The sequence below is a fragment of the Paramisgurnus dabryanus genome, chromosome 2, assembly GCF_030506205.2.
Source record: "Paramisgurnus dabryanus chromosome 2, PD_genome_1.1, whole genome shotgun sequence".
Lineage (NCBI taxonomy): Eukaryota > Metazoa > Chordata > Actinopteri > Cypriniformes > Cobitidae > Paramisgurnus > Paramisgurnus dabryanus.
Window position 1 is genome coordinate 54,189,575 of NC_133338.1, and position 13,825 is coordinate 54,203,399.

General features: G+C 36.9%; 1 protein-coding gene across 10 annotated transcripts in view; it reads right to left on the reverse strand.

The window, feature by feature from the left end:
- Positions 1-13,825, reverse strand: part of ank2b (ankyrin 2b, neuronal) — a 102,543-nt gene that overhangs the window by 52,363 nt on the left and 36,355 nt on the right. For all 10 annotated transcript variants that reach the window (XM_065261758.2, XM_065261754.2, XM_065261763.2 and 7 more), the window contains 9 exons: positions 12,725-12,823; positions 12,291-12,488; positions 12,107-12,205; positions 11,901-11,999; positions 9,903-10,001; positions 9,598-9,795; positions 6,004-6,102; positions 5,492-5,590; positions 3,233-3,430 (listed from right to left, as the gene is read on the reverse strand). In XM_065261758.2, the coding sequence (XP_065117830.1) occupies positions 3,233-3,430; positions 5,492-5,590; positions 6,004-6,102; positions 9,598-9,795; positions 9,903-10,001; positions 11,901-11,999; positions 12,107-12,205; positions 12,291-12,488; positions 12,725-12,823 (1,188 nt within the window). The remainder of the gene's footprint in view (positions 1-3,232; positions 3,431-5,491; positions 5,591-6,003; positions 6,103-9,597; positions 9,796-9,902; positions 10,002-11,900; positions 12,000-12,106; positions 12,206-12,290; positions 12,489-12,724; positions 12,824-13,825) is intronic.

The window sequence follows — 13,825 nt, forward strand, 5'->3', positions numbered from 1 at the left end:
AAACACACAAACCAATCAAATCAAAGTTTTTTACGTAACACAGTACAAGCGCCAGAAATATTTACCACCAAACAAGAGTAAAGAAATAACTAAACAGATAACAGATGGAGAACGATCCACATCACAGCTATTTCTGTGCCAGAGCACTTGGATACCAAACTCTTTTTGCTACGAATACAAGCAGTCATTCATCACCTAAATGAGATTAAAATGCTTACAGAAAACAGATGGTATCAAACAAGATGACAAATAAATCACTGCGATCATGCTGGATCGGCAAAGGACGCCGAGTCGGGACTCGGACTGTGCGCTACGTGTTAGAGAAGCGGCTCCGACTCAAAAATCTTTTTTAATTTGTGTTTCATAATTTAAGTTTAATTTGTGCACAATAGGGCTGTCACAATGATTAAATAATCGTCTCATAGCGATTGTTTTGACCTCATCGCAATGATTTCAGATCACCGCAATGATTGCACATCTCTCTGAAGAGCACAAGGGGGAGCTGCAGTGCTTGTATAAACATACGGTATCAGATGGCACTTCTTAACTGTCAGTGTAACATAATACATTGCAAAGCCATTAAGTAATTCCAAATTTAGGGAAGTGAAGGATGCTATTCTTACGGATCTGTAAGGAATACATTTTTTTTTGCAGGCACTACAGACATGTGGGGTACTAACATGACCTTAGTAGGATTGGCTACTATTTAAGGCCTGTTCTGGTATAGTTAGTTTATTTTGATGGCATTTTTATTTCAGTTATTTTTCAGACACTTCATTGTGTTTATTTCTTATAAAGAATTTTCAGTTTTTAAAAAGATATATTCATTAAATAATTACTTTTAAATATGTTTATTAATATTTACTGCCAGGTAAACCTTGCAAAATATTTAATTTAACAACAATGTGTGAAAACTATTTCATAAACAAACAAACAAATATGAAAATTAAATGTCAAAGCCCTAAAACAGGCAATTAATTGTCATAATTGTCACAATTTGAGACAATTAATCATCAGCCAAATTTCATAATTGTGACAGCCCTAGCACTGCACAAGACTGAAGTAAAGTGAGAACAAAAAGTACTGCAGTACAAATTGAATTATTTTGTTTCAAATGTTCATTGGATGCATGAAATCTGATGCATAAAAAATAAAATCTAGACCCAAACATTTATTTTGACTTTCATATTAGGAGGCAGCATTTTGGCATAAAAGTCTTAAAATGATACAGAAAACTTTTCTATGCATTTGTAATAAATACAATTCATTACTGAAATGCTCTACTGAGTTTCTTGTTTAAACTTGTTTAACTCATTCGCTGCCAGTTGCACGCCAGCATTTTTTGTGATTTTCACAAAAGTTTCACAAAATGTCTTCCAGGAAAATTTTCTTCTATAAATATACAAATATATCAAATGAAATAACAGACCCTCTGCTTTCAAACAAACAAAACAAGAAAAACTATTTCATCCTATTTTCATTTGTTCTCTTTTTATAACCTCTTCAACCCTGAGGACCCTGTCCCGGGTCCAAAATTTCGTATTTTGACTTAATATAAAAGATTATTTTAAGCTTTAATGCTCCGTCATGGACCCCAGTAACACATATGAGATACTGTTTGAAAGCTTAGAGTCTCTACTTTCTGCAGATATGCATCACTTTGACATATCTTTTACTGTAAGAAAGTTATTTACACTTAATTTACACTATCACCCATATTTTTTATATCATTTAATATTCACATATTTCATATTTTTCAAATATGACAAACATGGGCAAGTCTTATATCAAATGAAAGCGCTCATTCTCAGGAATAAGGCTACGTCGTTATTTTTGTTCTATTATTAACACATATCCAACAATCATCGAATGAATAATATAGCTTTTGTAAACATATGTGAAACTTGAGTGTGGACTGCCTCAGATAGCACATATAGCCACAAATGATACACCATCTTTTATTTTAGGTCCTACTCTAAACAATGAGTCCATTCACAACATTTTCTTTGGTTGTGTGCATAATTAATCCCTTGCTATTTATTATATGTGCAAAACAAAAAATTAATATTTATATGAAAAATGTATTTTCGCACCCTTCAGTAAAATGAGAATAACCTTTGAATGCGACATGCTAAAGAGTTCATTCTTTTTTTGGGTGTTTACTGTCTGCTGCTGTTAACAACCAGAACTGTCTGCAGTCTGCTAGATCACCCAGAACCAGAGTTATACACTATCAAAGACAGTGTTTACAACATAAAAAGGAAAATTTGGTGTTTTATCATATGAAAAACAACATAAATAACAATATTTGTCACAAACAGCAGATTTTTATGTAACTTCAAAGGGTTTTCTTTAAAATGATATAAAGAAATTGCATTTATTCCACTGTATGTGGTTATGGGGACACTTCAAATATTTTTAGGCAGAAATTTTATACAAAAAGGGTATTATTCCTCCCTTCAGTTGGAGTAAAATAACTTTTGCATAGATTATGATAGAGAAAAAATTCCTTTTTCCTCTGTAAGCTGACAATTGCTGGAATCAAACAAAACTGTCTGCAGGGACCTGAGATACCCAGGACCAGAGTTATATACTTTCAAATAAAAACTTTAGAAAAAAAACATCAAAAAGCGCCTATTTATTTTTTTATTTTTTAGATGCCTGACATCACATACAACCATGTTGAGCACTTTCAACAGTGTTTTATGTAATTTCAAAGGGTTTCCTGTAAAATGATGCCAAACCTTTGTATGTAAACCTCTGCATGTGGGTATGGGAAGCTTTTGAAATTGGGTAGGCCAAATTCAGGCGAAAATCCCCAAAATAGCTTCAGGGTCTTAAATATTTTGAGCAAAATGCTAAAATAATTGCATTTTTATAAAGGAATTTTGTCAGAGTTTAGATTCAGAACGATTATCAAAACATACACGGAGCTTAAAATGATTTAAATTAGTTTTTGCTTCAGTTTATTTTTTATAAATTGGGTAATAGCCATCTAGTGGATAATAGTGGAATTACAGATTACCGCAAAAACTCTTCAGGAAAGCTTCATTTGCAGGGAAATTTTTTCACTTAAGTGACGAGATAACTCAAATGGCGGGAAAAGAGTTAAAATGCATTGCAAAAACCTGTCTGGTCATCCATCCCTCCATGCATAATTTCTTTATCATTTGTCAATATTCTGAGAATCTCACGTAAACCATCTTGATAATAAATAACGTCCGTCATTTACTTTTGTGGGGGCATTGACGTGAGCTCCTTTCTGCAGAAGAAGAGCCGCCATCTCGCTGTGACCCTCTTGAGAGACCAGATGAAGTGGAGTCACGCCTTGTTTGGTCTGGATGTTGGTCTCTGCTCCGTACTGCAGCAGCGTGGTGGCTATTTCCATCTGATTCTTCTTGGCAGCGATATGGAGGGGAGTGTATCCGTTCTGCATGAAGACAAACAAACATACGTACAGTCAGGGAGGAGTGCTGTGCTTCTGAAATCTTAAATCGCAGGTGTTGAAGTCACATTGAATGTGAACTGAAGTAACAGAATTACAATGTGAATTGAATCTTATGAATTAACGGAATAGTAGTAAATTCGTATACGGTAACTGATCCAAATGGAGAACTACCCAAAAATAAAAAAAATTGTCATCATTTAATAACTCTCATGTTGTTACAAACCTGTATACATTTATTTGTTCTGCTGAACACAAAGGGAGATATTTTGTAGAGGTTTGTTTAAAAAAAATAAAAATAAAACGTTTTTGAGCACTATTGACTTTCATAGTATTTGTTTTTTTTCTACTTTGGAAGTCAATGGTGCTCCTGTTTTCGGCTTGATTCCATTTCAGCAGAACAAAGAAATGTGTACTAGAGGTCTTCTCACATCCAATCAAATAAATGCATGAATCACTTTTTACCTAAACACGATGTGCATTAATCTTTTTATTTTTAAAGAGCGCTACAGTGTGCATTTAAAATTGACATGCCTGGCTTTACGAAATGTAAAACGATGTCGCAAGCGCTCTTGGCAAACAGTGGAGGGGTTGGAAAAAGAGTCGATGCACACATGCGAGATAGTCTGGGTCTTCTCGGCTCCATTCGGCAAAAACACATTCATTTTAAATGACCCGAGACCCGATGTGGCTAATATTATACCTGACCAATGTCCGAGGCACAGTTGAAACTTTTAGACCCTAACCCGCTCAGGTCTTGGGTTTTCGGATTTAAGTGGACCCGTAAAGACCTCTAATATGTACAAGTCTGTAACAACCTGAGGGTGAGGACACTGAAAAAAAAAAATTCATTCAATTTACTCACTTTTTTTAAGGTAAGTGGTTTCAATAATTTTTTTTAGGCTACATTTAAACAAAAAAATGTGAAAAATAAAATAAAAAACTTTGTTTAAATGTAGCTTAAATAAATTGATTGCAACCACTTACCTAACTTACTTTTACAAAGTAAAATGAATGAATCTTTTTTTTCAGTGTAAATAATGACATCATTTTCATTTTGGGGTGAACTATCCCTTAAATCACTTTTTATGAGGTATTTCCAGAAACATAAAATTATATTAATCATAAATATACTGTATAAAAGTATTACATTTGCATAATGTTGACATTTACTTGAATGTTGTCATCTGAATTTATTAAGCACAGATGCCTCCACAAACACATGTGGGTGACTTTATAATTGCAGATACATTTGGTGTCCAAAGTATTTTTTTTTATTTTTGCTGTTTTTAAATGGTTATATATTTAATTATTTCAATATTTTGGTACTCATTGTCATGGACCACAAGATGTTATAGGTCATAACAATATAATATTTTCTGTAAAAAGTCTTTAATATAGCTGAAAATCATGATTTCCTGTTGTCTGAATTAGTCAGTGTCAAAGATTCAAACAACAGGAAAACATTGTATATTGTTATTGTAACTATTAAAATATTATATTGCTATGGCCTGTAAATCTTGTGATCCATGACAATGAGCACCAAATAATTAAAAAAATATAAGCATTCGAAGCAAAATGAAAAATGCTGTTTCTCAATATACGTTCTTCAGCGATCTTGCGTCCTTGTGCTCTACGTCATCATTAACCGTCGAAGTTCAATTCCAATTTTTAAGAACGCAAGTACAGAGGACGCATGAAAATACCCGGATGTGTTCTTGATATCGAGGATGCATCAAGTGCAGACTTGCGCGCTGAAATCGCTTTATGCCCCAGAAGTCATTGCGGCATAACAATGGCGGAGGTCAGGTGACCAAAAGGAACATCGCACACATCTCAATTCTCACAAGTGCGTTTTGTGTTCTCGCAACCTTCTGAGTTCGTTCTTTCATGGTCGCCTGGCAAGACCGATCTGCACGAGAACGCAAGTCCGTTCTTCGTGTTCTTGGAATTGAGAAACGGCCTTTGTAATCTACCTGCAATAATATAATCACCCAAGTGTATTCCTGCAATGGTCAGCGTTTGGTCACGATGAAGTCTCCTCACCTTAGCTGTGGCGTGGGGAGATGCCCCTTTGTCCAAAAGCAGGAGCGCCACCTTCTGGTTATCATAGTGAGCAGCGACATGTAGAGGAGTGAGACCGTTCTGCGGGGATGAGGGTCAGTGTGATACGGTTACAGGGGAACTGTTAACATCGCTAAAGCATTAAACCCGACAACACATAATCAAACAGCATGTTAACAGGGATTGTTACATTGTGTTAAAGTTGTGTAAGGTCAACGTTATGTTTTATATTAAAGTGCAGGCCCGGGACCATTCAACACTCCGGTCCTTATTAAACAAAAAATACAACAAAGAAAAAAGTTGTTTTTTAATAAAACAAAAATTCTGTTATCAGTAAGTGAAACTACTGAATGCTTACCGGCACTGTTGCAGTCAACATAGCCTGAATGTATTTCTTTTTAAATAAAGTTCGGTGAATTAGTTCCTTAGGCTGTATGTAAATATTTATTAAAAGTCTATTTCACGGCTTCAGAATAGATTAGACTGATGTTTACCTTTCCAGCTGAATCTGGAGACGCTCGTCGCTGCAAAAGTAGTTTGGCCACATCCAGGCTGCCGTACTTTGATGCCACATGTAGAGGCGTGAACCCTTTCTGTAGATGTTTAAATACAGAATAAAGATGAAGAAACCCTCACTGGAAGAACCTCAGCTGTACAGTAGAGTTACATTACACCAAAATCAAATCATAATCTAATCTACTCATCACTCACTCTTAATTTAAAGGTGCAGTGTGTAAATTGTAGGAGGATATTTTGACATAAATGCGATATAATATACATAACTATATTATCAGCCTTACATAATGAACTGTATTGTTTTGTATTACCTTAGAATGAGCAATTTTAATCTACATACGCCATGGGTCCCCTTACATGGAAATCGCCATTTTGTGCCGTCATGTTCTACAGTAGCCCTAGACGGACACACTGCTCTACTAGTGTTAATTTCGTCAGACCAGACGAGACATAAGGGGATCGCACACCGGACGCGCAGCTCAGCTCAGCGCCATGCCGCACCGAGTCGTGTCTAGGACAACTCGGAGGTATCGTAAACCGGAAGTGCACATTATATAGCACAAGTTTCGTCAGATAACATCTACTTCAAAATGCAAAATATATGTTAGCAGCCAATGTTAATCGTTAATTATTTGGGACAAATATGATGTTATTTAATGTTAAACTATGTGAGTGGCGCTCTGTGGCGTGACAGGGATTTGAGCAACTTCCTGAGTTGTAGCTGGGCGGCACGTATACTTATAGAAAACAATGTGTTCAATTTTTTTAGAACGGCGCTGCGCGGCGCTAAGCTGCGCGTCCGGTGTGCAACCCCCTTAAATATGTTCGTCAACAACCTTTTTTCCATGACTAAGACGAGACGATGACGAGACTGCACAGATGTCCAAAAACGCTGACTAAAACTAAATTAACATGCATTATTGTTGACGTTAAAAAGACGAGACTAAAATGTTTTGCATAAAATAAAAACTACGATAAAATCTCTCTTCATTTTCGTCTACAATCGTCTCTACTAGAGATAGAATATTCAGCCGTTACGTTATGCCTTCAAAATACATTGAATGAGTTGGCGCTGTTGCTCAAGTTAGTACAGGTCTCATACTCCTGTTGCTGCCACCCTGTGGCTGGAACACGAAACTACATCGAGCAGAACAACACCCATAGATAGCAAACACGAGCGCTGACATCATTGTGTCTCTTAAATCAGAAAACCCACGTTTAACAAAGTTGCATTCAACAAAAATCATTCAACAAGTGTATTTTGTCAGGTGATTATGATATTTAACCAATATTTATGATGTGTGAAAGACTATTTGACTGAAAAGGTTATCAGAAATAATCTCAGAAATCATTTATTTGAAAAAAAGACAAAAATGTTTTAACTAAAACTTGACTAAGATATATTGAGTTTTCGTTTAACTAAAACTAGACTAAAATGATGAGACTTTTAGTCGACTGAAACTAAAACTAACAAGGACATTTGCCACAAGACTAAGACTAAATAAAAAATAGGTGACAAAATTAACACTATGCTCTACAGAACGCGCTTTGTCCATACGTTGTCCCAGACGACGACATGGTGTCATGTAATATGACAACTTCTCTATGCGCTTCGAAAGGGAGGGGTAAGCTGTGCACTGAGCCATTGGTTGCAATTCACAATCTCACCACTTGATGCCGCTAAAAATCTACAAAATGGACCTTTAAAGGTGCATTGTGTAACTTTAATGCTGCGTTTACACCAGCCACGGTAGAGGCATCAAGCACAAGTGATTTCAATGTTAAGTCAATGTCAAGAAGCGTTGACGCGCGTCTGGAGGTCTCGCGGCGCGAATGAGGTGTTTAACGCGGCAAATGGCGCAAATTGAGCATTGCCGCAGAAAACGCATGCGTTGAAAATTTTCAACTTTGGCTGAAAAACGCGCTGCGTTAACCAATCAGGAGCTTGCTCTAGTAGTGACATAATTACAGTCGCAGAAGCCCCTCCCATGACGCGAATTTCCGCGTGAATGTCTCTATGACTAGAATTTCACATGCTTTTTTACGCCTCAAACGCGGCTGGTGTGAACCCACGGTTAGAAGGATCTCTCGACAGAAATGCAATATAATATACATAACTATATTATCAGTGGTGAATAAATACCTTACAAAATGAACCGTATTGTTTTTATTATCTTTGAATGAGCAACTTTAATCTACATATGCCATGGGTCCCCTTACGAGAAAGTCGCCATTTTGTGCCAGCATGTTTCTACAGTAGCCCTAAACTGCTCTAAAGAGGGCGTTTCAACCCTACGTTGTCTCAGACGAAAACATGTTTGTCCTGTGACGGCAACCATATTCGTTTTGAAATTGAGGGGTGAGCTGTTAGTGATTTGCAATCTCACCACTAAATGCTGCTTACATTTGCACACACCACCTTCAAAGTATTGTTGAGATTTTGGACTTCTGTCATATTTTTATAAACCATACATACAAATGACTGAAATAGTATTTATTAGAGCTAAATAATAGCAGTGTTGTTTTTAATCTGATGTCTTTTTCATTACCTACTTTGTTTACAAAACTGAGTCACTATAAAACCTTTAGCCAGTAACACCGTGCTGATGTTTTGGCATGGGAAAATACAATAAAATTCTCTACTCTTCATCCATCCTTATCCATCATTTTTCATCTTTTTTGTTTTATTATGGTAAATAAAATGATCTGCAGTGTCAAAGTCAATTTCTTACTAGTAAATGATCTGTTTGTAGTTTATACAGACAGCAGGGAGTGCCAATGAGTCAGATTTTTTATCTGTTAGTAAGAGGAAACTGTCCTTAGTCTCTGCATTTTATTTGTTCAAATGAAACAAAAAGCTATAGCATTTGTTTCCTATTATTGTACTGTTTGTAGAATTTTTATAACTTATAGGGATGCACCGATACCACTTTTAAAGGATCGAGTACGAGTACCGATATTTTTTCCCTGGTACTCACCGATACCGATGCTTGTTGTACTTTTTTTTTCATGTGACAATGACACTAAGTTTTTTCAACACAATGAGACTAATGAACATATCAGCATCTTTATTTTTAACAACTTCAACTCATATTATGAAAAAACAAATCATTCTTATGTGCTTATCACATCACCTCCAAAGGGCAAAACCAAGGACGTCATTGCATGTAATTTTTTACCTGCCTGTCATAAAGTTGTCAAAATGCTGAAGAAATCATAAATTACGTCACGTGAGGTATCGGTCTTTGGTATCGGGGTATTTTTACAAGTATGAGTACAAGTACATGAGCTTAATGGTATCGGTGCATCCCTAATAACTTATAAACTTCAAACAACAAACAACAAAACCCCCTTAAAAAATGCCCAAAAACCACAAGCAAAAGAAGATATGTTATTAAGCTTTCCCAATTTTTCTGTCATGTCATCTTATTTATTTTTGATAACAATGGTGGCAAATTCTGACAGCTTCCTTTACTATAACATTTATCAGGTAAATATGTAAATGTAAAACAGTGACCAGCACCAAACCAACGTGTCTTGATCAATCAGGGTGTTTTGTGTCCATCACTGACCTTGGTAGCTAAAGAGTGCGCAGCTCCAGCCTCCAGCAACACTGTCGCTACATCCAGATGTCCCTCACGAGCGGCGATGTGGAGAGGAGTGTAACCGTTTGATGTGGCAGCATCCGGGTGAGCCATGTGCTGGAGGAGGAGCTGGACGATCTCAGTTTTACCCAGACGAGAAGCGATGTGAAGCGGAGTCTGATCTTCCTGATGACAGCAGAGATGTTTACATGTTAACCTTAAGCTGGTTCTTAAACTATTGAACAGTAGTGGACACTGAGCATGTGCAGTAATGTATTATATCTGTCTCTCACCCTCGCTCTTGCATCCACCATGGCTCCGTTTCTCAGCAGACAGCGAACAACTTCCACCTGCCCGGCACGTGCAGCCATGTGTAAAGCTGTCTCTCCTCGCTGGGACAAAACAAAGATGGGATTTATTTATGTTTCTTGCCTTTAACATCTGCGGATACCCCATGATCATAGATAACAGATATTCTCTATTTATCTGGTCCCAAATATAGTGGGGGGCATAGATATGTACATATAGATATGTTATTAGCGGATATTTCTATGGGCCGCTATATGCAAGTCGTCCTCCATTTTGGAACGGTCCAAGGCCAGTGATTACTTTAAAACTGGAGATGTGGATTGTTTTTACTAGTCCCTCCAGAAAAACGGCATTATGCGATCGCATGATTCAATGCATAATCAAACCAAAGTCTGCATATTTATGCGGGGGCCGCATTTAAAAAAAAATATGTCACACTTTCCCCAAAAAATTGAAGATTTCTGCTTGCAACATATGCAGGGCTTGCATGATTTCATCATTTTCCTGCTTTTTTGTAGCAAAAAGTCATTTATATATTTTTAGAAAGTTGAAAAATTTTGCATTTACTTCACACAAGCGCAGCCATGTCCCCTGTTGCCAATCGAATTTTAAGAAGTGAGATAATTTCGCAAAGTATTAGGGCTGGGCAAAAAAATAGATTTTTTGATTAATCGTTTTTTTTTACGTGGTCGTCGGTTTAAAATCGATTCTCAAGGGCCACAAATCGATTATTATTTTTAAAGAAATAATCTGATCCTGTTTGATCAAGGAATACGACTGTTTTGACTTTTTTCAGCATACATATTTCATCTTGCATCAAAATTTTATTTTATTTAACATAACTGTATGCATTTGAAAATTAGAGATGGGTTCTGTTTTAATGTACACAAGTGAACCTAAAATAAAAGGGTTTCATTTACAGGTTTGTGGCTCTTAATTTCTTTTTTTTAATTACCCACTTGTAAACTTATGTTCACTGTTCTTTTTTTATAAATATAGTATTTGTATTCAATCTATATTCATTGAGTTGAATCAAGAATCGAGCACAAAAATCGATCCAAAAATCGGAATTGAATTGATAGCTTGTGAATCAAAATCAAATCGATCTTAAACATCAGAATCGATACCCAGCCCTAGTGAAAATCAATGAAACAATTTTGGCAAGTTCCCGCAATTTCATCGCATAAAATTGCATTAATATCCCGCATATTCCATTGCATTTTTTAAGAAAACGTGCCGCAAGATTTTGCTCGCAACAATCACTGTTTTACACGGACCCCTAAGGGACCATGGAGAAAAAATTAAAAAAGTTTAGTTTCTATCGCTTTTAGTTTAGCGTGCGCATCTGAAAGCGAAAGTTTCATGTGTGCACGCAAATGAAACTTTAACGAAACGAAAAATTCTGCACATGAAGGTTTCGCGTGAGCACATGAAAGTTTCACGTAAGCACGCGAAAGTTTCACGTAAGCACGCGAAAGTTTCACATAAGCACGCGAAAGTTTCACGTAAGCACGCAAAAGTTTCACGTAAGCACGCGAAAGTTTCACGTGAGCACATGAAACTAAACTTTAGATTTTTTTTTCTCCAATGTCACCTTAGGGGCTCAGTAGTTTTATGTACCATATGGCAAAAATATATATTTTCAAATACAATTTTGAATATATTTCAAAATATAAAAAAATGGCCAAAGAATATGTGCTTATTTATAGATATTTTGAAAAAAGTCACTTGCCAGTATCCTGGAAAACTGTCAGTGATGTCTGCAACTGGACCGTTCCAAAATGGCGGACGAATGACATATCTATATATTCATATATATGAAGGAGCCCAAAGTTTTTTTTTTTAAGAAATGATAGTACTAATATTCAATATGTCACCCTTTTAGACTCGATAAGGTTGTGCAAATACTTTTAATGAGACAAGATGATGTTAGGTAACACACTTCAGCACAAGCTTAACAATTTAAGCAACTTCTGACTCACTATGTTGCTGACATCCGGTGAAGCTCCGTTCTGCAGGAGCAGAAGAACAATGTTGAGATGACCCATGAAAGATGCCACATGGATGGGTGTGAGACCAGACTTAAGAGAGACAAATACAACATTGGTCAATCATCTCATGTTCATCTAATCAACAAATGACTCTTCAGCCTGTTTATTATTATTTTTGGGCATGTATGTGCTCATACCTCTGTGATTGCTTGGATGAAAGCGCCATATTTGACCAACAGCTCCATGACTTTCACTCTGTTTTTCTTGCAGGCAATGTGTAATGGAGTAAAACCGTTCTGAAAGAATCGAGCATCAGAGATAAGACTTTATAAAAAGATAAAGCAGGGCGAGCAGAGATCACCATGAGAAGAGTTCAGGTACCAGGGCTCGGGCGTTCGGATTGGCTCTCTTGTCCAGCAGAAGTTTGGTAACTCTGTAGTGACCACAGTGGGCGGCAACATGGAGGGCGGTCAGATAATCCAGTGTGACATCATCAACAGGTGCCTTGTGCTGCAGCAGGTGTTTAACACACTCCACATGGTCACCCTGCGCTGCCATGTGGAGCGGAGATAAACCGTTCTGAAGAATGGAAAATGAATGGGTTTACCTCTAATACACGTGTATTTGTAATATTTGCTTATGCTTTAGAAGTGGAAATGCCATAAACTTAATGTTACGTTAGCTGCAAAGCATTGCACTTTTTATTGAGCTATCTCAGGGAAAAATAAAGCACTTCTTCTGAACTTATAATCCAATTTTCTGTAGAAACGTATTATTTCAGGACATTTGTCACTATGTGTGTGTGTCATTAGTACCTTGGTTCTGGCCAGCATTGGTGCTCCTCTCTCCAGTAAGAGTTCGACTGCTGTGTCGTGTCCACTCCTCGCTGCACAGTGTAAAGGCGTGAGGCCGTCCTACAACACAAACACACCTAAAGGTCACTTTTCATTAGACAACATTTGGGGGCAACTCTCTAAATAATAACATGTTTTTTTTTCATTAAGCTACATATAATTAGTATAGAAGTCTCACCATTAAATAAATAAATCTATCAATTTCATCTTTCATCTTCTGCGGTTGTGTCAGAGTAAAGCCAAGTGTGCACGTTAAGATTTTGACCATAATTTGGCTGCCTGTGACACATTTTCAGAATCCTAAATGATTCCTATAATCATTGGCCAAAAGCAATCCGCTTGTTAAAGGTGCTGTAGAATATAAAACTATAATTATTTAGGCATAGATGAATAATAAGAGTTCTGTACATGGTATGATATAATGACCCTCAAACATGATTGTTTCCTCATTCTTATGTAAACCTTGTGCATGCTAAAGACCGCTGGAAAACAGACCAATCTCAACATAACACCAACTGTGACGTTACAGTCGAGATGAATGCCCCTCAACATTAAATTAAGTACAATGTTGTTACAATGCTAAAAACAAAGTTGTGACTGCTGAGTTAGCGCTGTATGCTAGTTAATGCTAGTTCTACTATTGAGGTTACAGTTATGTTTTGCAGGTCCATAGCAGGGCTGGGACAACGCGTCGACGTCGACGCAAAAAATACGTCGACGCAAAATATGCGCGTCGATTCGTCAGACCCAAAAAGGCGGCGCCGTAGAGTAGTAGCAACGCGAGTGGCTCCAGTCCACGCCGGCTTCACAGCAAGTGTGAGCAGTGCGTAAGCGACGCATGTTTTTTCAGCGCCAATGTTAACAAGCATGCACCCAGATATGTAAATCAACATGTATAAATTGCTATTAGTTAATTAATGGGGAGATAATCGAGAATCGAAGTCGAATCGGACTGATAAAATGAATCGTTAGATTAATCAATGCATCGAAAAAAGAATCGCTAGATTAATCGTTTAAAAAATAATCGTTTATCCCAGCCCTAGTCCATAGTGAAAAACCACA